Source organism: Loxodonta africana, chromosome 14 (assembly GCF_030014295.1).
Source record: "Loxodonta africana isolate mLoxAfr1 chromosome 14, mLoxAfr1.hap2, whole genome shotgun sequence".
Lineage (NCBI taxonomy): Eukaryota > Metazoa > Chordata > Mammalia > Proboscidea > Elephantidae > Loxodonta > Loxodonta africana.
In genome coordinates this window covers 90,260,851-90,284,576 of record NC_087355.1, presented here as the reverse complement: position 1 = coordinate 90,284,576, position 23,726 = coordinate 90,260,851, and the positions used below count along the sequence as shown (strand labels likewise).

The following is a 23,726-nucleotide window of genomic DNA, read 5'->3' as shown; positions in this document are numbered from 1 at the left end:
AGTGCGCTTCCTCTAATGGTCTGGGAAAGGGGCGCAGGGGGCGGCCAGCACTGGAGCCTTCCAGAATGTTCCCCAGCATCATCGCGAACTGCTGACATGCCCACCGGGCCTCCCCACTCTCTCACACTCTCAGGGCGGGAGGCCAGAGGGTGGTCTGCAGGGCTCAGGCCAGCAGCTGGGTGGGCTGAGGCCCGGGTTTGCACGGAGAAAGGCCACACCAAGAGAGGACCTGAGTTTTTAATTCTTTTTATTGAAGAAAAGAAAAGGAGAGAAAAATAGATGCCCCACCCCGGCTCCTCCTGGAGTGGGCTTTGAGTCCTGCCCCTGGGGCCGTACGGGTGACAGGGCTGTGCTCTCGGCCTGGGTCTGGGGGGGCCCAGGGCCCTGGAAGGGTGTGGGGGCTGGCTGCTTCCCGCGGGGGGGGGGGTGTCTAAAAAACGGAGCCAGGCTGGCCAGGCCAAGCAGACTGGTCCTCTGAAGCGGCAGCTCGGCGGGCACCTGGGGACGCTGGCCACACCAGGCCTGTCCACTGTCCGCACCGCCGCCCACCCCCGGGGCTCGCCCGAGGGGGATAGAGTCTGAGGCACCTCCGGCCTCTGGAGCCCCGTGCCACCGCCGCCGGGCCGCCTCCTGTCCTCGCCCGGCTCTGGTCCCTGCACCTGGCCGGAGCCTGGCTGGCGTCCGAGCGCCCCGGGCCCTGTGGGCCGGGCCCGCCGAGCGTGTCTGTGCCCGTCCTCAGAGCGGGCAGAGCAGCATCCCTCCGGTGGCCGGTGCTGGCCGCCCTCAGACCTCGGTCTGCAGGTCGATGATGTCCTGACCCACCAGTGGGATGGTGGCCCCCGTCTTCTCCCACTCCACGCTGCGTAGCTCCAGCGGCGAAGGCGGCAGCGGCTCCAGCTCCTTCTTCACCCAGGCTGGCGTCCCGTGCGCCTTCCGAAGGCTCTCCCAGGGCCTCTTGTTAGGGGTCTGCTGCTTCTCCGGCTGCTTGCAAGTGGAGGGGCATTCGGGAGAAGTGGGGGCACGGGGAGAGGAGGGGGGAGGAGAAGAGGGGATGGGGATGGAGGAGAGGGGCGGGGAGACATGAAGAGGAGGCAGGGAGGGGGAGAAGGAGAGGGGGCAGGGAGGGGGCACGGAGGGGGACGAGGAGGGAGCAGAGAAAGAAGTGGGAGCAGAGAGGGGGCGAGAGCCAGGGGCGGGGGGAGAGGTGAACGAAAGCAGACAGTAGGGGGCAGGAGGGAGGGAGAGGAGCAGGAGGAAGATAGCAAGGGCCAGGGAGAGACCCCAACACAGAGGGGAGGAGGAAGAACAGGTGAGCAGTCAGGTCCGGGCAGGGACTGCGCAGCCCCGGACCAGCTCAGCGGTCCCCTTCTGGCTGCAGCCCCGACCTGGCTCCGCAGCCCCGGCGCCCCACCGCGGCCGTGGGCATTTACGTGGCCGCCCGCCCTTCCAGAGAGGGCCTGGGACAGACACCTCCGCGTGTCCCTAGCATCAGCTGGGCCGGGGCAGAGTGAAATAGTGGAGGCAGGGGGAGGTGGGGCCGAAGGAAGAACGGGGAAGGTGACTGGGCCGAAGGCTCGCCCCCTCCTTCCCGCCCGCAGCCCAGGCCCGCCCCGCCACCTCCTTGCCCCGCCCACCCCGGCTACCCGCCCACCTCCGTCCCCGCCCACCCTGGCGACCCGCCCCGCCCACCTCGCTTACCGCCCCGCCACCTTCTTGTGCCACCCACCTCCTTGCCCCGCCCCCGCCCACCTTGCTGTCTGGGCCCAACACCTCCTTGTCCTTCTCTGCGTGCTGCAATTTCCGGTTCAGGTCCTGGAACATGTCCTGATGCCGCTTCCGGGTGTGCATGATTTTCTGCAGGGAGGAGGGACAGCGACTGCTGGGGGAGGGGCCGGGGGCCCCGCCCGCCCCGTCTGCCGCCCCTGGGACGCGGGCGTCACCCAGCCCCCAGCCCCCAGCCCCCAGCGCTGAGTCTGCCGCCCGAGACGGGCTCCCAGGGAGCCGAGCGGCCCGCCTCTGCCCCCCTGCCCAAGGGGCGCTGCGCGCACGGGCCCCAGGACACACCTCAAAGTCCAGTTCTGCGTACCGCGATTTCCGCCGCTGTGGAGAAGGGGGCGCGCGTTTGCCATCCACTCCCCAGAGCCCCAAGACCACACGCCCTCGCCCGCCTTCAGGGTACCAGCACAGGACCCAGGGGACCCAGCTGCCCAGGGGCTCGCTTCCAAATGTGGTCCTCAGTGCCCCCCAGGAGGCCCTGGAACCAGCTGTGGGGCTCTGGGATGGATAAGAGGTGGGGCCGTGGGGGCTGAAGAACAGAGGCCCCAGATGACAGTGACTGCTGGCGGTGGGCTTGAGCTGCAGGGCCATGCCCCTGGGGGGGCTCTCTTCTCCCTGGCTGAGGAAGCCCCCTCCCAGCTCAGGCCCATGCCTAGGGCCACCCCTTACCTGGAGCAACACCTGCGTATCACTGGGTGTCAGCCCTCTGTCCCCGCTGCCCACCCTGGAACCCCTGTCCTCCAGCCTGGGCAGGCCAGGGACACCTGAACTCAAGGCCTGGCCTGGGCCCTGCTACATGGAGCCAGAGGGTGGGAGCAGGCCCCAGGAAGGGACAGGCCCCACAAGAACACTGCCTGTGCTACCCCTGAGCCCCTCCGCCCTACCGGCTGAGCCAAGCGAGGGTCAACTCCAGGCTTCAGGCCCCCCACCCCAGAACAGCAGGTAGTCTGTTCTGCTGGTCCAGGCTGGGGCCCCTCAGCCCCTTTGAAATGCGAGGATGGCCCAGGTTACACCGGGGGGGGGGGGGCACCAAGTGAGCTTCCCGTCAAGAGAGGGGCCAGCAAGGCCTGGGGGAGCAAATTGGGGACTGATGCTACTGGGGCAGAACTTGGGCTGTGCAGCAGCCATCGGGTCCCGACAGGCCCCGCAGGCTCAGTCTCCCTCTTGCACCAGAGCCTCACCAGCTGGAGGAAGCCAGGTGGCCCCAGGTGGGGTGGATGGCCTGGACAAGTGGACAAGGGCCAAGCGTCCTGGGCTCAGGTCTCCCTGCCCCTGGCTGGTAGCTCACCTGGCACTGCCCACCCCCGGCCCACCAAGTGGAGGCACCTGCATGGCTGTCCCTGCCTGCTGGCACCCTCACCTCCAGGGAGCTCACAGACAAGGTGGAGATATTCTCATTCTTGGTCATGGTGCCTGTGCTGGGTCCTGGGTGGGCCGCTGGCTCTGCTGGCTCTCCCAGGCTGGGGGGCACGGGCTCCAGGGTGGGCGGCGGGGGCAGAGGCTGCTGGGGTGGTGGGGGTGGCGGGGGTGGGGGTGGTGGGGGCTGGGCAGGGGGCGCCTCTGGTGGCTCGCGGGTGGGTGGGCTGCGGGAGGAGAAGCCGGCATCGGGTGCCATGTTGAGGTGGATGAGCCGGGTCTGGGGCATCTGGTCAATGTTGATGCTATACTTGGGCTCCTCCTTGGCCTTGGGCCGCAGCGTGGCTGTGGCCGTGGGCAGGATCACGTAGCTCGTATCCAGAGCCTTCTCCTGGGCCCGGCTCAGCTCCGAGTCCAGCTTCTTGAAGATGTCCCCATCACCAATGAAGGAGGCCTTTGCAGCCTTGTCCTTCTTGAGGGTCAGTGAGTGGTTGGGGAAGTCGGGCAGAGGCCCCCCACCGCCAGGGTAGCGCGGCGAGCCGTGCAGGTGCAGCTTGGACACGTTGGCCGGGAGGCTGTTGAAGTTGGAGGGTGGTGCCTGCACGTGGACTAGCTTCAGCTTCTCCTCCTCAGCAGGCGCGGATGGCCGCTTGAGTGTGCCGGTGATGGTGGCTGTGCGGCAGGCTGCGATGTCCTTGTTCAGCACTGTGAAGGGACATGGGCAGGGTCAGCCTCCGGCCAGAGATGGTCCCTGATGCATCAGTCCCATCCTGGCCCTGTGCTGCCACCTCCTCGGGACCCCCAAGTCCTGCTTGGTGCCACTACTGGTGGTCTGGCAGCTGGGTGCCTGTCTCCCCAAACAAAGCTGCGACGGGGGGTGCCTCTCACTGGGCGGGGGGGGGGCTCTTTTTTTATTGGGCATCTAATTCCCTTTTTGCACTTGCTACCAGGAGGCTCAGCATCAGCCGGGGGCTCAGTGGTGGGTCCTCCTGCTCCCACTGACATCCCCCCAGTCTGAAAGCCCAGTCCCCCCACCCTGTGATCGCTGGGAATGAGATGAAGAAATGGAGACAATACAACGCCTGGGCCTTGAGCAGAGCAGGCAGGGTCGGGGTGGGGTGGACTGGAAGTATCCCTGGGCACTTCCCAGGGCTGGGGCACCATGCTCCTCAAGGGGGCACGGTGGAGGACGGGAAGGTGGGACTGGGGCAGGGAGTTCTAAGAACGCCACATAAGCCGGGATGCCCTGCACCTGTCCAGCCTGAGCTCAGGACAGTGTTCCAGAGGCTTCGTCTGCTCACGCCCTCGGACCCAGCCTGTGGGGGGACGGCGGTGAAGGCCCAGGCCCCAGGGGAGGCGTGGGTGCCAAGGCTGCCTTGTATCTGCCCCTCAGACCGGGGCTCCCAGGCAGAGTCCCCTCGGTCCAGGTGGATGTGGGACACGGGGTGGGATGAGGACAGACGGATGGACAGACACAGAGAAAAGACAAGCAGGTAGGCCCAGTGAGAGCCACCTGTCACTCTCACCTGTCAGGCGCTCACCTGATCTACAGGCCAGATCCACGTCCTTCTCGAAGTCAGTCTGCAAGATAGAGAAGGGCAGTGAGGTGGGGGGTGCTGTAGCTGGAGGCCCCCCACTTGGAGGGGTGTGTGCGGATGCACACTCGTGAGTGTAAGGGGCTACACGTGTGTGAGTGCCGGGGTGTTCACTTGGGCAGCTGTGCCTGTGTGCTCCTGTGTGTCTGGGCGGGACCTGGGCTCCATGCATACGTCCCGTGCCTCGTGCCCAAGTGTGCATGTACGTGTGCCTGTGTGTGTGGATGTGCATGTGTGTGCATGTGTGTGTGCTGCCTCCAAGCGGCTTGTGGGTTGGTTGGAAAGTAGAGGTGTCCCAGGCCTGGCAGTGCTCCAGCTTTGAGCCCTGGCCCCCTGGCCTCAAGTACAAAGACTCTGCCCCACCTCCAGGTCCCTCCCATGCAGCAGGGCAGACAGCGGGCACCACGCCAGGGCCACCTGCCACCAAGCCACCAACCGGCAATATGTGAGTCTGGAGGGCCTGCCATATGCCACCATCACCACATCCCTGGGGTCACCGTGACCCCATTCTCCAGGGAATGTGGAGGTACCAGGGAGAAGCAGGCAGGCTTGGACGCAGACCCCAGTGCCTGGGCCGGCCCAGCTGCTCCTCCAAGACAGGCTCAGCCTGCTGTCGGGGAGCTCTGCCTGGCTGGGCTGGGGGCTCCAGGGAACAGCCAGGTCCTTCATCTCAGATCCGGAAGCTGCTTCCCCGTAAGCACAGGGTCTTTGGAAAGGGAATCTGCCTGGAGGTCAGAAGTCAGGCCTAGGAGAGCCTCGGGTGCAAAACCTCTCTGCTGAGGCCTGTGGAACCTCCTCCATTTCAGAGGGAGAAACCGAGGCCCAGAGGGGTTACAGGCCTGGCTGGACGCTGTGTGGTAAGCCAGAACCCAGCCTCCACTCACCACTGGGCCCTGCCCTCACCCCAAAGTGGACACTGGCATCCGGTGAGCCCCTGCCTGTGACCACAGCGGCCGAGGTGGGGCCAAGCACCACGTCAAACAGACGTTCTGGAGCCCAGACAGTTGTCAGGGACAGCAGACAATGTGGACTGAGATAAAGAACCACATGGAGCCACCTGGGGCTGCCAGGGCCTGAATGGGCGGCCCCACTGGGCAGGAGTCAGGGAGAGCTCCCTGGAGGCAGTGATGTTGCAGCAACACCTTCATGGTGGGCTGGGAAGGTAGACTGTGTACGTGGTGTTAGGGGGACGAGGAGTTGGCCCAGTGTGGCTCAGGCACAGAACACCGAGGGAGCTGGCTCCAGACAAGGCCAGTGGAGGTCTGGCCACCCCCCATGGCCTGGGAGTGGGGCCAGTGAGGGAGGGGGCTGCTGCCACTGGGGTGGGGACCCTTGGGGCCCAGGCTAGGGGTGGACGTGGTGACTGGTGGGGTGGAGGAGGTAGGGGGGAGCTGGTGCCTGGGGAGCCTAAGCGGGGGTGAGCCCACTTTAGGGAGAGTGGGTAGAGCAAGAAGGGGAGCAGGCTCAGGCTGCAGGGGGCAGAGACGCAGAAAGGACACCGAATAGGTCAGAAGAGGGGGTTACTGAGAGGGGTGGTCGCCAGAGGGGCCAGGTGAGGAGTCAGCGGGAAGGGAGCAGACCCTGAGTGAGGGCCAAGCACCAGGGGCATCCATTTGGTGTGTGGGGTGCACAACTGAGGGCTGGCCCACCTGGGTAGGAGGCTGTGGAGGCCAGTTCTTTCCTTGAGTGAGATGGAGGGGCTGTGGGGAGCTGGGATGCCAGAGGGCTGCTGTGTGGCCGGGGGCACTGCCAGGTGCCAGCACCTGCCCACACTTGCCAACTTGGCCCCTTCCCAGCCTGAAACTCTGGATGAGGAATTTCACCCTGTTGAGCCTCAGTTTCCCCAACTCCAAACTGGGCCCAGGGCTCCTCTATCAGGGCTCTTTGGGCCTCGGGCAGCTCTGAGTGCAGTGAGGACCTGAAAGCCCCTGGTGAGGGGCAGCACTGGGTTGGGGGACCTGCTCCCTGGGCCCGGGTCCTACCATGAGTTGGGCATGGCCGTTCTGGAAGGAGCCTCCCGAGTCCCCATGGCCCTCCTCCTGGCGGTCCACCACTCGGCATTTCACGGCATCCTGGACCTGGAGGGGAAGCACGGTGGTCAGTGTCTCTCCTGAATGTCCTCTCTGGCGCCCTGTGTGGCCCTGCAGTGCTACAGGCCTTTCCCAAGAGCCGGGCCGGTGACATGGCCGCAGAGCCCGGCCTGCAGCCGAGGCCTGGACCCTGTTAGCTGAGGACAGCCCCGCCTCCCAGCATCCACGGGGCCATGTGGGATGCGTGTCCACTGGGAGGGCACCGCACTGGGGGCGGGGGCGCGAGCTCCTCACACCATGGTGGCAGGCAGCGCACTCACGGATGGGGTCTGTGCGGCTGAGAGCGGCGGAAACACCTGACTACAAATGGGCTTGAAACAGAAACCTATCCTCTGAAAGTTCTGGATGACAGAAGTCTGAATTCCAGATGTGGGCAGGGCTGGTTCCTTCTGCGGCTCTGAGGGAGTCTGTCCGGCCTCTGCAGCTCTGAGGGAGTCTGTCCGGCCTCTGCCGGCTCCTGCAGCTTGCCGGCAGTCCTGGGCAGTTGGCCCGTCTTCACGTGGCCTCTGTCTCTCTGGAATCTGCCTTTCTCTGACAAGGACGCCTGTGATTTGGTTGTTGATTTCTTTGTGCCGAATGTGTTGCTGTGAGTGGCCACTGAGTGGATTCCGGCTCCCGGCGACCCCACATGTCAGAGGAAAACTGGAAGCAGATCGCCGGGCCTGTCCCCCAAGGTGCCTCCGGCTGGGCTGGAAGCGCCACCGTTCACCAGCCTAGTAGTCAAGAACTTACCTATCTGTGCTGCCCAGGGAGCCCCAGGCCATCTGTGATTTCGACCTCATCTCCAGACCCTTCGTTTAATCACATCTGCAAAGACCCTTTTTCCAAACAAGGCCACATTCACAAGCTCTGGGGGTTATGATGTATCTTTTGTGGGACACAATTCGACCCACTCTAGGATCGACCACTCTAGGACCTGCTGTCTCAGCACGCTCGTCAGCCATGAAGGAGGTGGAGAAAAGTATCCGGAGGACACTGTTCAGTGGGTCTGAGGTCAGACCTGAGAGGCCAGCGGCCGGCCCTCCATCCACCCACCACAGACATCAAGGGTGAGGCTGCCGCAGACCCCGGGGGAGGGCCGGCCTCACGAGTTGACCCTCTGGGGGCAGCAATGGGCAGAGCCAAGACACAAAGGTCGGGGGCTGTGAATGTACAGGGTGGGGGCTTCCTGGAGGTGGGGGAGGTGGGAAGAGACGTGCGGGGTCCCAGGCACACACTGCCTGGACTTTCACAGGCCCACACCCCAACCCACTCTCTCCAGTCGCGGCGCTTTAGACCCTGCTGGGGTTCGGCTGCCGTCTGTCCATCTCATGCAGATGGGAACATTGGGCCCAGAGAGAGCAAGAGACCTGCCTGAGGCCACACAGCCAGAAGAGCAGGGCCAGGGCTTGAAGCCAGGGCCTTTTGGCCTCAGAACTACGGCCCAGCCAAGTCCTTGGGCCTCCCTCCCATCCTCTTGCTCACTGGTCACCTGGCCCACATTTATTAAGCACCTACTGTGTGCCCATTTGAAGGCAGGCAAGGATCCCAGGAGATGCAGATGGGAGAGCACTTTCTCTGCTGCCATCAAGAAGAGCTGGGGCCCCCAAGGCCCCCATCCCCTCCCAGGCCCTCTCCACCCGGGCAAGCCTCACCCCATTCTGCTCCCCCTCGAGACCCAAGCTTTGTTGGCATCCACCAGCAGAAACATCCAGCCTCTGCCTGTCCCCACCATCTGTCTTCCCAGCACGTCCCCCCTGCAGCCCCCGCTGCCAAGCATGGAGGACCTGGACAGGCTTGCAGCCTCCCCCCGCCCAGGCGGCAAGCTCCTTTCCCCCGACCCACTGTGACATCTCCTGCAGCAGGACACCCACACGAGGGGCTCCAAGGGCGCTCGGCCAGAACGTGGGGGCGCACAGGTTTTCTCTGTGTCCCCACTCGTGTCCTGGGGTCTCCCGACAATGTGCCTTTGTGGGGGTCTCCACTTTGAGTGCACACACTCCCACCCTCCGCCTGGGCCCTGCCCTGCTTCGTTTTTCCAAGTTCTCCCTTCCTGCTGCCTTCTGCACCTCCGCCTATCAGTCAGTTGGGCCTTCTGAATTCACCTTGTAACTGTTTTAAAAAGACCTTTCCTTCTCTCCAACTTTCCGTATTTTCTCTCCTGTGAGAGACAGCCTCTACTTTACCCTTATACTGGGCTTTCCATTTTCTGCTTGCATGTTTAAAATTTCTAAATACTCTCTTTTTGTCCTGCCAGTCTCATTTCACACAGAAGCCAGGCGGCGGTGGTTACGAGCATGGCCCCAGGGGTGAGATCCTGTGCGGTGGCCAAGGGGTGCTGGGCTGGAGTTCCTGTCCATAGAATGGGGCAGGACCGGGCCTACTTTATGGGGCACATGTGTGCCCGTCAGGGGCGTGAGCATCTTCTCACAGGGGCTGATGAGACTGTTCTTTTTCCTGGGTGGTCTCTGCTCTCCCAAGTTCTATCTTCCACGTCGGAGGCTCTCCTCAAGCCTCAGCACTGGTCGTGGGCCCTAGTGAGTGGCTGGACGTTTGCAGGCGGTGCGGCTGCGGGTGCGAGGCTTCTGGGTGGGGCTGCTTCCCCATATCATCTCTCCACGGGGCCCCAGGAAGAGGCGGAGGGAAACGCAGGTGTTCAAACCACCGTCTGCTCCGCTCCCAGACTTCTGATCCCTCAACATGGTGTCCTGTGCCCCTGCTGGGGACCCCGTGCTGCCCCTTCACTGCTTGTGATGGTTACCGTTACATATCACACGTCTAGGCTGTGACTCTCAGTGGTTTGGCAGACACCAGAGTGGGTGATCTTCCATAATATAATACAATGTAATCACCTTCCATGTTGTGACCTGATGTGATCAGCCAATCAGTTGAAGGAGGAGTTTCTTTGGGGCTGTGGCCTGCCTCCAGCATATAAATGGATGTTTCAGCAAGGCTTGCTCTCTCCACCCTGCGCGCTTCTTGTCACCTGACCTCTGGTTCCTGGGACATCAGCTTGCCGCCTGACCCACAGATTTGGGACTTAGCAGTCTCCACAATTGCATGAACCCATTCCTCAGGTAAATCTCTACGTTTATAAGTAAGTCTCACTAGTTTTGCACCCCTAGAGAACCCAGATTAAGACACTGCTCCACACGGTTTTGCAGGAGAGAGCCCATTCCACTGACATCAGGATGCAGCTAGCTCACATCTCCCCCCTAAGATTGGGACGCATCCCCTCAATAACCTCAATAACCGCTACTAGCCAGCAGGTCGTTGGGGCGTTGTTTGGTGAAAACCCGCTCTGGACACCCCTGGAGAGGTCCAGAAAATGCCAGAAGCAGAGTCTCAGCTGCTGTGAGGAATCTGCCCAGGTTCACACCTGCTGGCGGCTCTCATCTCCCTGGTCCCAAGGAGGGCAGAAGCCAGGCCTGTCTAGACAGCCGCTTAGCCCCAGGCCACCTTGGGAGAAGCGTCCTATTGAGGAACGAGGAGCACGTGGAGAGGAGTCATGGTGGTGCAAACAGTCTGCTAACCAAAAGGTTGGAGGTTTGAGTCCACCCAGAGGCGCCTGGAAAGAAAGGCCTGGCAACCTACTCCCAAGAACTTAGCCACTGGAAACCCTCTGGAGTTCTGCTGACACACGTGGGGCTGCTGTGAGTCAGGCTTTTGGCACCTGACATGCTGGGCGTGGCCTTGAATGTGAGTCCAAGCAGACTTGCTCCAGCCTTCCAGGGTTGTGATGCTGGATGGATGCCTACTGAATGAACGCGTGCGTGCTGGCCCCCAGGTGTCCCGCTGCCTCCCAGGTGTCCTGAAGGCCCAGCCCCCCCAGGTGTCCCGCTGCCACTCCAGGTATCTGGCTGCCCCAGGTGTCCCACTGCCCCCCAGATGTCCCGCTGCCCCCTCAGGTGTCCTGCAGGCCCATCCCCCCAGGCGTCCTGCTGCCCCTCCAGGTATCCCGCTGCCCCCCAGGCGTCCCACTGCCCCCTCAGGTGTCCTGCAGGCCCAGTTCCCCGGGCATCCCACTGCCCCCCAGGCATCCCGCTGCCCTCCAGGTGCCCCATTGCCTCCCCAGGCGTCCTGCAGGCCTGGCCCCCCAGGCATCCTGGTGTCCCCCCAGGTGCCCTGCTGCTCCCCCCAGGCATCCTGTAGGCCTGGCCCCCAAGGCATCCCACTGCCCCCCAGGTGTACTGCAGGCCCGGCTCCCTGGGTGCCCCGCTGCCCCCCAGGCGGCCCGTTGCCCCCTAGGTGTCTTGTAGGCCTGGTCCCCAAGGCGTCCCACTGCTCCCCCAGGCGTCCCGCTGCCCGGCCAGGCATCCCACTGACCCCCCAGGCGTACTGCAGGCCCAGCCCCCCAGGCGCCCCGCTGCCCCCCAGGCGCCCCACAGGCCCACCTCTCTGCGCAGGATGCAGTGCACCATGACAATGACAAAGCCCTCCAGCGAGTCAAAGACGGCGAAGAGGATCTGGAAGAGGGCGGAGCGGCGGTCTGTGACAGCGAGGACGGCTGACATCCAGGTCAGCGCCAGCAGCGGCAGCACCACGCAGGAGCTCCAGAGCGAGGCCCTGTGGACGGATGGGCGAGCAGTGGCGGGCATCAAGACCAGCCTGCCATCCCCACCGAGAAAGGACACCACCTGGACCCACTGCCCAGGGCCTCCATGGAGGATGGGAGTCAGCCCATGTGCTGGACCCAGGTCATCTCTCTTGGGTTCCCCACGGGGTCCTCTGCTCCGGATCTGAGCCTCTCTGTACCTGTCTTTAATGCTTCCCTGATGGCTCCGCTCCCCAGCTCTCTCCAGCTGCCCTCCCCTGTCCTCCATCCACGGGGTCTGGACCCTCTCTCTGGACTCCTCACCCACACTCGCCCCGCTCTCGGTCCTGACCTTACCCCTCGCTGTCTCTCCTGAGCCCCCCTCATTTCCAGTCTTGCTGCCTCCTCTCCTGGGGAGGGGTCCTCTGTGCATCCCTGCCAGCTCAAGGGCTCGGAATGGGGGGTCCTGGACAGGGAGGCCCTGGGGGGACACCCCATTTCCTGACTGTCCAGGAGGAACAGGGAAGGAGAGGAGGCACAGGTGGTCCCAGATCAGACTCCCCTCAGACCCCCAAGCAAGGGGTCCAGGCCCAAGCTGCGGTCCAAGGTGGCCTCAGGAAGGGTGCAGGGCCAGGCCTCTGAGCACTGGCTCTTGAAGAAGAGAGAAAGATAGGCAGAGCCCAAGAAAGACAACAGATAGCCAGACAAGGGTAGGCAGGGAGGGGGCCAAGCACGGAGACACGGAAACACAGAAAAGGTGAGAGGACAGGTTCCCTCCTCATCGCGGGCCCTGTTCTGCCCAGTCCCTCCCAAGCCCCCTGCCTTGTGGCACCCAGGGCTGCGGGAGAAGGAGGGGCTGCCTCCACCCCTCAACCTGCCCCCCTCCTCCAAGGAGCCCTCAGGGGTGCCCTGTGGCAGGTTCACCCTATGCAGCCCGCCCCTCCCAGCACCAGCACGATGACCCTGCCCACACAGCAGGGCTTGTGCCACCCCTGGCAGTCAGCAAACAGCCCTGACCCTGGTCCCCACCACTCCGTGGCCTGGGGACCCTGGGCCATGGTGGTGGGGTGACTATCTGCAGGAGCCCCAAGGGGCTGCTGGAGTCACTGTTACAGCTGGGGTGGGTGTTGGCACCAGGATCTCCTGTCCCCCTCCACCCACCCCAAAGGATGAGGCTGGCAGGGGTAGAGGGAAGAGGATGGGAGCCTGGGTTGGGGGACAGGGCCAGAGGCACCAAGGAGGAGCTGGACACAAGGGTTAGGAGGACCTAGGGTCTGGCCAGGACAGGCTCCCAAGGCTGGAGGGCACATTCAGCTCCTCTGACCGCCTGCCCGGTGTGTGGGACCCCAAGGGCCCACCCCGGGGGACACCTCAGTCCTGTCTGACCTCTTGGCCAGGCACAGCTGGCCACCCCGCCTCCTGAGCAGTTCCTCCTCCCCCTTCATCTCCAACTACAGGCTCCCCCCAGTCCCAGACCCCTCCTCTTACAGCTATGTACTCCTGGAGTAGCTCCACACCTCCAGCCCAGGACCCAGGACCAGGCAGTCTGTGACGCCAGCCCAGGACCAGGCAGGCTGTGCCCCCAGTCCAGGACCCAGGATCAGGCAGGCTGTGCTCCCAACCCAGGACCAGGCAGGCTGTGCCCCCAGGCCAGGACCCAGGATCAGGCAGGCTGTGCTCCCAACCCAGGACCAGGCAGGCTGTGCCCCCAGGCCAGGACCAGGGATCAGGCAGGCTCCGCGTCAGGCAGTGTCAACCCCAGCTCCATAGGCCTGTGGTGAAGTGCGTTCCTGTATGTGGCCTTTTGCCTGGGTTCTTTGGAAAATCCTCTTGAGAGATTTTTCCCCCTAAGCCCTGAGAAGTTACCTCTGCCCTAGTTTTCTACCCCACGGGTTTGGTTACTTTTGTCCAGGTGGATTGACATTTCCTGGGTAAACTGTAAACAGCTTGGTTTGACATTTTGGTCTGATCTTGGGCTGCAGTGTGCCCTGTGGTTGGGACGCACCTTGCGGGGACTGGTCAGTGGACTACGCAGATGAAGTGACTAGAGCCTCCTCTGCAAAGGAAGCCTCTGTGGCCTACGGAGAGGGGGTTAGAGGACTGGTCAGCTGTGGCCCTGGTGGGATGGCCATGCCTTGAAAGGGACGTAGAGTCTGTGTATAAATGCAGCCAACCCGCTGAGGTTTGTCAGACAAAAAGCAGGAAGAAACGATGCAGCAGCAGAAGCAGAGAGAGAAAGAGAGGGGGCAAGGCACGTCGTAAAGGAGCTCCAACACTGGCCCCGGACTCTAACCCTGGAGACAGTGAGAGGTCTGGGAGGGGCCCCGCGGCAGAGCTGGTAGAGACAGGTGGTAGGGCTGAGGAGCCCACCCCCAGGGGACCTAGAGGAGGCCTGCGCAGCCGAAAGAAGCTAATAAGGGAGCTGTCCTGCTCTGGAGAAGGGACAGTTGGTCTGTGTGCTTCCTGATCCCGGTCCTGAGTTGTAGCCTGTTACTTTCACACTTAACCGGAAGGATCGCCTGCGAGTTCTGTGCGGCCACTGCAATGGGTTACGGAACCCAGGAGAGAAGTAGAGAGCCGCGGGAGGGATGGCTTGTGTCAGAACTGGTAAGAGGTATGTCTGACCTTTGCCTCATAGTCACCATCAGTTCTGTGCTGACAGTGATTCTCATTATTATCTCCCCTGAAGTCAGACAGGTACCTGCTACTACCCATAACCCATTGCCGTACAGTTGGTTCCAACTCATGGCGGCCTGAGAGGGCAGAGGAGAACTGCCCCACAGGGCTTACAAGGAGCGGCTGGTGGATCTGAACTGGCCACCTTTTGGTTAAAAGCCAAGCTCCTAACCACTGCACCACCAGGGCTCCCTCACTACTACTGCTCCCACCGTTTTAGAGTGCCCCAAGGGGGATCTCCAGGGCCTGCCCCCCATGGCTCCCCCAGGGGCCCAAGTTGCCCTAAAGTTCCCACCCCTCCCCTGGGCACTGCCTGCCTCTCCTCACCCCCTCCCCATTGCCTCCTGGAGTGGAAGCACTGCCGGTAGCCCAGAGTCGAAGCCCCTCCAGGCCCCCAGGCCTCTGCTGCCCACCCAGGGCCACCACAGTGTTCAGGGTGGGAGAGGAAGGGTGGGTATAGGCTGGGGCACCCTGGGAAAGCTCTGCCTTGCTCCGCGGGGCAGGCAGCTTGTCCTCACCCTGCAAAGTGGTGGGGGACTGGCATGACTCCCTGTGAATATTCATACACCAAGGGGTTGATCACGGTGTTCTGAACCAGTGCCTTCCTGCTCTGGGCCTCAGTTTCTCCACCATGCGAACGGGGCAGGTGAGCCCTCATCCCTCCCAAAGAGGGCACTCTGCAATGGAACCAGCGCTGTCCTCCCGCTGGGCCCCCTGACCCCACCAGTGCTCCCACCTTCCTCATCACGTCTCCTCCCACCGACAGTCATCTTCTGCCCCTTCCCCCCTCGATGTCTGAGCCCAACTGCTCCTGCTGCCGGCAGACACCTGGGTCTGGGGCCATAGGTGACTCAGATCCCTTCGGTGGACCCGAAGCTCCTGAAGCAGTTCAGCAGGAGCTGCATGGAGGGACGCCAAGGCTCGGGTGTCCTGACCGGAAGGCGCCTGGCCAGCAAGGCTCAGGACACCCCAGAGACCTTCCCCGGTCCCCCATCCACACCCGCAGAGACCTGCCCCGGTCCCCCATCCACACCTGCAGAGACCTGCCCCAGTCCCCCATCCACACCTGCAGAGACCTGCCCCAGTCCCCCATCCACATCCCACGGACACCTGCCCTGGTCCCCCATCCACATCCCACGGACACCTGCCCTGGTCCCCCATCCACACCTGCAGAGGCCTGCCCTGGTCCCCCAACCACACCCCATGGAGACCTGCCCTGGTCCCCCATCCACACCCCATGGAGACCTGCCCTGGTCCCCCATCCACACTCCATGGAGACCTGCCCTGGTCCCCCATCCACCTGCCCTGGTCCCACACTCCATGGAGGCCTGCCCTGGTCCCCTATTCACACCCCATGGAGACCTGTCCTCAAAGGATCCTGGAGCCCCAGGTGTGGGAGAAGAGGGCCTGAGCACAGCCACAGGACTCATGGCCTGATGCCATGTGCCCTGAGTGGGTCGATGTCCCCCCAGGACAGATGGCAAGACCAAGCACTGCATCCCGAGCTCAGGGCAATAGGTGCCCCAACCCCCAGGACTGGCAGGGGAAAAAAGGAGGGCCATCTGAACTGCAATGACCTGGGCTGAGGTGGAACCAGGTGGTTGCTGGCCTGTTGGGACCCTGGCACAGAGGCACAGACCCCGCTCTTGGATGGGCACTCAAGGACTCTCACTGGCCCTGGCTGACTCCTCCAGCCTGCTCCCCCACCAAGGTGTCCAGCTAACCAACCGGGCTGACCCCTGTGCCTGAAAGGTGCCTTATCTCCACCCAGGAACACTGCCTCTTTGTGGCTCAGGGCACCGGCCACAGTGACGCCTTGGGGAGTGGACCCAGGAGAGTCTAGGCATAGCCATGGGCTTGGGCTGAGGTGGGGGCTGGGCATGGTACAAGGTGTCCCCAGGGCTGGGAAGCCCAGACACTCCCACTGGCCCCTACCCCACCTTAGCCACGCCCCTCCAGACCAAGCCTTACACCTCACCTGCCTGCGCCCAGCATGTTAGCCAGGTGGGGGCTGACTGCCACTGGCTCTGCATCCTGGGGCGCGACTTCCCCCACTCACTCACTCCCCCAACACACTTCACAAGCTCAGACTTCACTCACCCCCACACATAACACACTTGCACACTCACACTCACTCCCAGACGTTCACTAACACCCCCCCACACAACACACTTGCACACTCACATACTTATACACATTTGCACACACAACACACTTGCACCCCATACTTATACACATTCGCACACAAACGTAACACACTTGCACACATGCTCACGCACACTCATCCACTCACCCATGCCTGGGCCCCTCCCACTCCTGTGCCTGGCTTCACCCCACATGGAGGTGGCCTTGGTAGAGGGTCTCACAGGAGCAGCCCCGCCAGGCATCTCCCCACCTGAGGGTCTGCAGAGGCGAACACACTGACTTCCCGGCACGAGGGTGGAGAGGCCACACACGGGGCTGGTGGTGGGAGAACCACTCTGCAGCCACAAACCGCAACACGGCTGAGCCCCCACGGAGTGCACACGGAGCTGACCCTGACCCCACCCCATGTGATCACTCCCACACGCCGGCCATGGCCCAGCCCGACCTCAGTCACGGATACCACAGGCATAGCTGACAGTGTCCTCAGGCTGACCACTGCACCAGGCCAGCCGCTGCCCTGAGCTGGCCGACTCCCTTCCCGCCCCTGTGTCCTGTGCGTGAGGCCCTGGGGGAGGAAGGAGAGAAGTCTGTGGGGCGTAGGGGTGGAGGGGAGAGGCTGGGAGGCCAGGGAGAGGCTAGGAGGCTGGGCAGGGGTTGGGCGGCCGGGCAGGGGTTGGGAGGCTGGGCAGGGGCTGCCCGGGAGGCCCAGAGTGGATGAGAGGAACGGAAGAAACGAGAGAAAAAGTTCACAGCAAACGAGCAGACTCTAACTGAGGAAGAGGCAGGAGCTGGGCGGCAGGGGGTGAGGTGCGGAGGCACTAACATGGCGTTACTGGTGGCGTCGGCGCTGGCGTCGGTGGCAGAGATAATTCCACACCTGGCACATTTGAGGGTGCGCCCAAGGGGGGGCTCGGGCAGCGGACTGCAAGTGAAATTAAAAGGCTGAAACAAAAGCAAACACTGTTCTCGTGGAAACTGGGGGACGTCAAGACAAAAGAGCAAAACCAACCACACGGAGTCCAGCCCAGGGCCCAGGGGCAGCTTCCTTCTGAGCGCCGTCAGCCCTCACCCAGCGGGGGCCGGGTGGGGACCCTGAGGCTCTGTATGCACCTGATGAGCACAGAGGGCTGGGGGCTGTCTGCGCTGGAGCCGAGCGTGCCCGCCGGACGTGGGGCACGAGCGCCGTGTGTCTGCCCAGAGTGGTGGAACGCTGTCTGTGGTCTGCGGGAGGCTCGTCTGTGCAAATCCCCGGAGCCAGGCCACCTGCTCCGGCCCCGTGCTGCCCTTGTGCTCGAGGGTTCAGGTGGCCAGGCCCCCGCGGGGGGGCGGCGGGGAGGTGGGTCCTGTAAGCTCTTGTCTGTGAGCTGGCCTGGGCAGTGGCCCCTGCACATCTGTGTGGGTGTGCACGTGTGTACTTGTGTTTGTGTCAGCATGTGTGCCCATGTGCACACACGTGGGTGTGCATGTGTGTCTCTGTGCTAACGTACATGTGTACAAATGTCTACGTGTATAAATGTGTATATGGAATGTGCATGTGTGTGCTTGTGAGCATACACAGACCCATGTGTTCTGTGCTTCCTTTTCTGTGTGGGGGGAGTTGGGGTCCAGCCCAGAGGCAAGTCTGGGTGTGTCTGGCAGCATCCACCAGGCTGAGCCCTTGGCCACTGCACACACCCTGGTAAGGGGCCACCCAGCGACAGCAAGCAGGACCCAGAAGTACATGAGGGGGTTCTAGAGCCTGCCTGGCCCAAGCTCGGATACCCCTGCCACCAGCAACCCACCCTCTCTAAACTGCCTGCTGGGCTTTAAAGTGGGGGATGCTGACAGCCTGCTCGGAGGGCCACTGCAGGGGCAAACCAAGCAAAGGATAGGGTCAGGGCCCACTTACGGCCCCCGCCAGTCACTGCGTACCTACAACGGGGAGGCACACACCGTGTGCAGTGTGGGTGGGTCACAGTGTGTCCTGGGGGCCCTGGTGGTGTGGGGCAGAGCTAGGCTGTCAAGTGGACAGGCCTTATAGGCACCTGCCCATGCCCACTTCCCAGACCAGGAGCCTCAGACCGGGGACTCAGATCTAGGCCAGCGTGGGGTCCTTCAGGGCCGCGCCACGCCCCCCAGGCCAGCTTGGCTGGAACCTACCAGGGATCCAAGGGGAAGGTTTCCTGAAGCTTTGGTTCATGGGGAGAAGGGGAGAGGTCAGAGAAAGAGAGAGAGAGAGAGAGAGACCACAAGAACGACAGGCACAGAGGGGTGGGGGTGGGGTGGAGACCCCAGCGAGGACACCAGCCAGGCCTGATGGACAAAGGCACAAAGCCAGAGCAACAGCAGGAGAGGTGGAGGAGGGCCCTGATGGGCAGGGCAGGACAGAGAGGGGCCCACCCTGCAGCCTCCCCTTCCTGCCTGAGTGGCCTTGGGCTGTCCCCTGGGGGTGGACTCAAGAGGCAGCCAGCCCCAAGCACGCCCCACCCGGTTCTCTGGTGCCCCACAGCCCTATGTGACTTTCCCAGGGCACCGCCCTCTCTCAGCACATGTCCCCATGTGGCGGAGGCACTGAGCCCATCTGGCCCTGCCCTCTCTGCCCCAGGGTGAAGGCCCCACAGGACAGCCTAAGTCCATCACCAAGATAGGGGGTGGCCTTGCCCCGGGTGACACAGTACAAGGACTCCACAGTCACGGCCCCACGGGGCCGATGGGGTTCTTTCTTGCCCGGGATACCGCCGCTGATGGCAAACCTCGCAGTGGAGGAAGGCACACCAGGAAACCCAGCTCCAGCCTCGGGTCAGGCGACTCCCGCCCCATGGCCCCTGGCAAGGGCAGAGCCTCCGGGAGCAGGCAAGCCATCTCTGAGGATCTGTCACGGGTCATGTGGGGAAACTGAGGCCCAGAGAGAGGCAAGGGCTGGCTGTGAGCCTCGACGCTCGCTGTGCTTTGTGCCTCAGGTTCCCCACCCTACGGCACAGAGGTAGGCCTGGGTTCGTTTCCACTTGGGGTAGCATGGCTGCCTGCCCTACCCTGCCCGCTCCTTCAGCTTCTTGTCGGTGATGCCATCCTTGGACACAAGCCTGTTGAACACCAGGATCCCGATGACCATGTTCACCTGCCAGGCACAGGGGCAGCTGTCACCCACAGTGTCCCTCCCTGCCGAGCCCCTCCCCCCCCGGCCCTGGGCCCCAAGGACTGTCCATGGGGTTCTTCGTGACCCAAATGGGCTGAGCAGTGACAGGAGGTCCTGACACCCACGTGGAGGTTTGCCGGCCTGCCTGGGGGCAGGGCGTCTGTCCTGGGCTGCGGGCCACCCTGACTCAGGCCTGCACGTCCCCCTTTGAGGGAAGGTCCAGCCAGGTGGGACCAGCCCCCACCCTCCCGATGCACCACGCATCCACCGTCCACTGGGCAGCACCTGCCCTCACAACGGCACCGACGCTGGGGGAGGTGGACATTAGCATGCGCTGCATGGGCCTCTCCAGCTGAGGCGCCTTCGAGGAATAAAGGCGCAGGCCCCCGAGGCTGGGTGCTGGCCAGGGAGGGAGGCCGGGCACCAGATGCTGTCCCACCAGCAGGGTCACCTCCTCTGTGCTGGGCTGAGCACAGGGCGCCCCTCGAGGCAGTGGCCCTGCTTGGAGAAGCCTCTTGCAGCACAGGAATTCACAACTGGGCAGTAGATGAGTGTCCCGGGAGTAGGGGCAGGGAGAGAGGTCTAGGATCTCCGGTCCCTCTGCCCTGTCCTCAGTGGCTCCCCCGCCCATCTGCACTGGGGACAAGAACCCGGTCAGGGCCCCACGGGGCTGTCTGCCTTCCCCACCAAACAAATGGGTGGGAAACCAAGCCAAAAAAAAACAAAGCCATTGCTGTTGAATCTATTCGACTAGAGGACAGAGTAAAACTGCCCCACAGAGTTTGCAAGGAGCACCTGGTGGATTCGAACTGCTGACCTTTTGGTTACCAGGTGTAGCACTTAACCACTATGCCACGAGGGTTGGGTGGGAAAAAGCAGAGGGAAAACCCACAGAGCAAGTAGGGGAGGTAATGGTGGCCACCCTGCCCACCCAGCACCCTCCCAGAGACAAGAAGCCCTGGCTCTGATGGGCTTGGGGCAGGGACAAGAAGCCCTGGCTCTGATGGGCTTGGGGGGGACACGCCTCCCCCGGGTCTAGCCTGCGAGCTCCCTGCTGCTTCACTCACCTATTGGTCCATCTGTCCATCATTCACCCACCCATCCACCCACCAGGGCTCCTGGCAGGGTGGCTGTACACAGCAGGTGCCCAGTACTCAGGTGGGCTGTGCTCCTCGGAATAGGAGGCCTCGAGACCCCAGGGCAGGTCAGAAGTAGGTGCTGCAATTAGGGTCACCCCAGGTCCCCAGCCCGAGAGGCTCCAAGAGGCTAGGGGTCCAGTGGGGGCTCAAGGGGCAAGTCCTACCAGGACTACAGCAGCCGCAGGTCCCACGAAGGCATACAGCAGTCCCCCTTCCAGGGAGAGCCAGCAGCTGGGGAGCAATTGGCTGGTTAGAGCCCAGTGTGGGAGCCCCCATCCCACAGGTAGATGCTGGATTGCTGGGCTTCTCAAGGGAAAAGGGGGAGCTGGAGGGGCAGAGGAAGATGAAGGGCCCTGACCCTTGCCCCTCCCCCAGTAACCCTTCCTGGGTGGCCCCCTCCTCCAGACTCCCTCTCCAGCTGGCCTCCTCCTCCAGACCCCCTCCCCGGCTGCCCCTCCTAGTTCCTCTGCAGGTCTCTCAGACCCTCCCAGGCTTGTCCGTAGCCTTGCCCACGTGATCCCAAATGCCATGTTCTGCCTGCCCACTCAACCCAGGCCAGCGGCCTCAGCACATGGCCTCCACCAGGCCTGGCCCCTCTTGCCCCATGCTCCCCATCCATGGTGGCCTGCAGGACCCCCGAGCCCAGGGAGGACCCCTCTGCCTGCTGCACTTGCTGCTCTCTCTGCCCCACGCTGCCTAACAAACTCCTCTCCACCCTTCAGAACCCCGCTTCAACACACCCCCAGACATCCCCTCAGACCCCCTCAGCTCCAGCAGGCCGGGCATCCCTCCTCCCGTCTCTGGGGACTGTGGCTCTGCTCCCCCCCAGCACTCACCCCACTGGGGCTTCATGTAACTGTCCTCACCCACATCCCACCCTCCTCCCACTCGGCCTCCTATAGTCCCTGCCCCTGCTTTTTGCTCCCTCTCTTCCCCACCCCCAGGCCTCAGTCCTCTCCTTCCCTGGCTCCTCTGCCCATCCCGGCTCCTCGCATCCTCACCACCCCCCACCCTACTTCAGAAGCACATGCTACCTTTAGGATAAGTCCCTTGGCTTGGCCATCAAGGCCCTAGGACTTGGACCTGGCTGACCCTCAGGGCCTCAGTGATGTCATCGGAAAACGGGCACCCGCCACCCACCCTCCCACCACCAGGGGTTGAGCCACGGATGGGGCACACCTGCTGCTCCCAGTCTGCTATCTCACCAGCACCTGCATGGTGGGAAACTGAGGCTCAGAGAGGCTCACTGATCCATCCATGGCCACCTGGCCAAGAGGCCAGAACTCTGATGGCTCCAAAGCCCCTTTTTTCTGAATCCTGGGGCCCGTTCCAGGGAGCAGTCTCCTGGAGGCTGTGGTTTAGCCTCCAGTGAGGGCACCCCCACCCCGCTGAGCCTTGGTTTACCATCTGCGAAATGGGGTGGCTGGCAAATGGAGTGGAAGCCTCAGCCCCAGGCCACATCCGGAGGGGGCAGTGTAGGGTGGGGACTCACTAGTTCATGGTGCTGTACCCTCTGGCCTTGGTGAACCCCACAGAGATGGCCACGACCAGCGCAGGGAGCCCTGGAGAAGGGTCGGAAAGAAAGGCGTTAGTCCCCCATCACTGGAGCCCCTGGTCCACCCCTGCCTCCTCCCAGCCCCCGCAACAGGAGGTGACACCGAGTGTGAGAGAGAGGGACCAGGGTGGGTGAGATGAGGACACGCAGAACCAGAGGGGTAGTGTGCTCATTTGGCAAGTGAAAACAGTGGCCGCCAGCCAGATGTGAACCTCAGGTGATAAGGACTCATTCTTTAGTGGAAGCTTGTCCCAGGTATTGCATGGGGCGTGTTGTTAGCTGCCGCTGAGTCGGCTCTGACTCGTGGGGACCTTATGCACGACAGAACAAAATGCCGCTTGGCCCTGCACCGTCTCCACGATCGCCGACACGCTCAAGTCCACTGTTGGGGCCACTGTGTACTCTGGGCGCCGTCCAACCGAGCGGGCTCGTCCTCCAGCACTACATTGGACGGTACTCTGATACGATCCATCAAGCTTTCATTGGCTGATTTTCAGAAGTAGATCACCACGCCTTTCCTTCCGGTCTGTCCGAGTCTGGAAGCTCTGCTGAGACCTGTCCGCCACAGGTGATGCTGCTGGTATTTGAAATGCCGGTGGCAGCGCTTCCAGCATCCCAGCGACACGTGAGCAACCACAGCGTGACAGACTGACATACTTACACTAACAAGAGTCCTTGATCACCTGCCATTCCCATGTGACAAGCGTCCTGTGCTTTATCTGGAGACCCGCCGTGCGGAGGGGAGAGGCCACGGGGATAAGCTATGGAGGCTGGGGGTGGGGGTGAGGACAGGGAGGGAAGGGGCTGCGAGGGGCTGGGGACAAGTTGCCGGCACAGACAGCCGGCTCGGGTGAGGCGGCCCACCCCGCCCGCCGCAGCCGCTCACCCCAGCCCAGGCACAGGAAGCGCTTGCGGACGAGGCGGTTCCGGAGGCGGCCCGTCACGGCCATGTAGGACTGCCAGGCCTCCGTGAGCACCCAGCAGAAGGAGGAGAGGAAGAAGAAGTGCAGGAAGGCGGCCACCAGCGTGCACACCACCTGGGCGGGCGGCGGGCAAGGGCTGGGCGGGTGCTTCCGGCCCCACGCCCACCCACAGTGCTAGAGGCGGTGGAACCCGGCCGAATCCCAGTAGGAAGCCACCAGGGCCCCACCAGCCCAGAGATCGGCTGGCAAGTGTCCAGGCCCCCTGGGGTGGTCTGGGCCCCCATGGATGGGTGGTCTCACAACACAGCCCAGAAACTGTCAGGGAATAACACCCTCCCCGACTTCCCCAGCCACCCCAGCACCAGGCTTAGGCACCCACTTAGAAGACACAGTTCAAACCCATCCGTTTAGTAAATGGGGCACTGGGGCCCAGAGAGAGAGAGTCACACCCCAAGGCCACACAGCAAGTGACAGGCAAGCTCAGACACAGCCCGGCCCCCCCAACCACGACCTGCCCCCCCACCCCCGCACACGCAGGGACCAAGTCCCCATGGCCAGGCCTTCCCACCATCCAACTGCCAACCCTCCCATCGCCTTCAGCCCTGTGGCCTGGAGGGTCAGGTGGGAGCCCTGGAGAAGCAGTGGCCCTTCCGTGGAGAGCTGGATGGGAAGGGGGTGACCAGGATGGGGTTGGGGGCCACAATAGGGGGCATGGGTGGGGGCACTTTGGGGAGGGCTGGCTGAGGGGCCATGTCATGTCCTGCTTCATTCAAAGGCTGATGGGGGTGAACAGGGGAGAGATGGACACAGGGGCCTGGGGTAACAGTGCCAGAGCAGGCAGCT

General features: G+C 63.2%; 1 protein-coding gene across 2 annotated transcripts in view; it reads right to left on the bottom strand.

Moving 5' to 3' along the window:
• Positions 1-657: 657 nt before the first annotated feature.
• ADGRB1 (adhesion G protein-coupled receptor B1) overlaps positions 658-23,726 on the bottom strand; it is a 75,066-nt gene continuing 51,997 nt past the window's right edge. The window contains exons 20-30 of one of the 2 annotated variants that reach the window (XM_064268142.1): positions 22,847-22,997; positions 21,898-21,967; positions 20,570-20,636; positions 19,163-19,248; positions 11,191-11,362; positions 6,710-6,805; positions 4,674-4,713; positions 3,137-3,837; positions 2,065-2,100; positions 1,750-1,854; positions 658-981 (exon numbers count right to left, since the gene is read on the bottom strand). In XM_064268142.1, the coding sequence (XP_064124212.1) occupies positions 784-981; positions 1,750-1,854; positions 2,065-2,100; positions 3,137-3,837; positions 4,674-4,713; positions 6,710-6,805; positions 11,191-11,362; positions 19,163-19,248; positions 20,570-20,636; positions 21,898-21,967; positions 22,847-22,997 (1,722 nt within the window). In that variant the 3' untranslated portion in view covers positions 658-783. Of the gene's footprint in view, positions 982-1,749; positions 1,855-2,064; positions 2,101-3,136; positions 3,838-4,658; positions 4,714-6,709; positions 6,806-11,190; positions 11,363-19,162; positions 19,249-20,569; positions 20,637-21,897; positions 21,968-22,846; positions 22,998-23,726 lie in introns of both variants that reach the window. The other variant, XM_064268141.1, reaches the window with a different exon arrangement.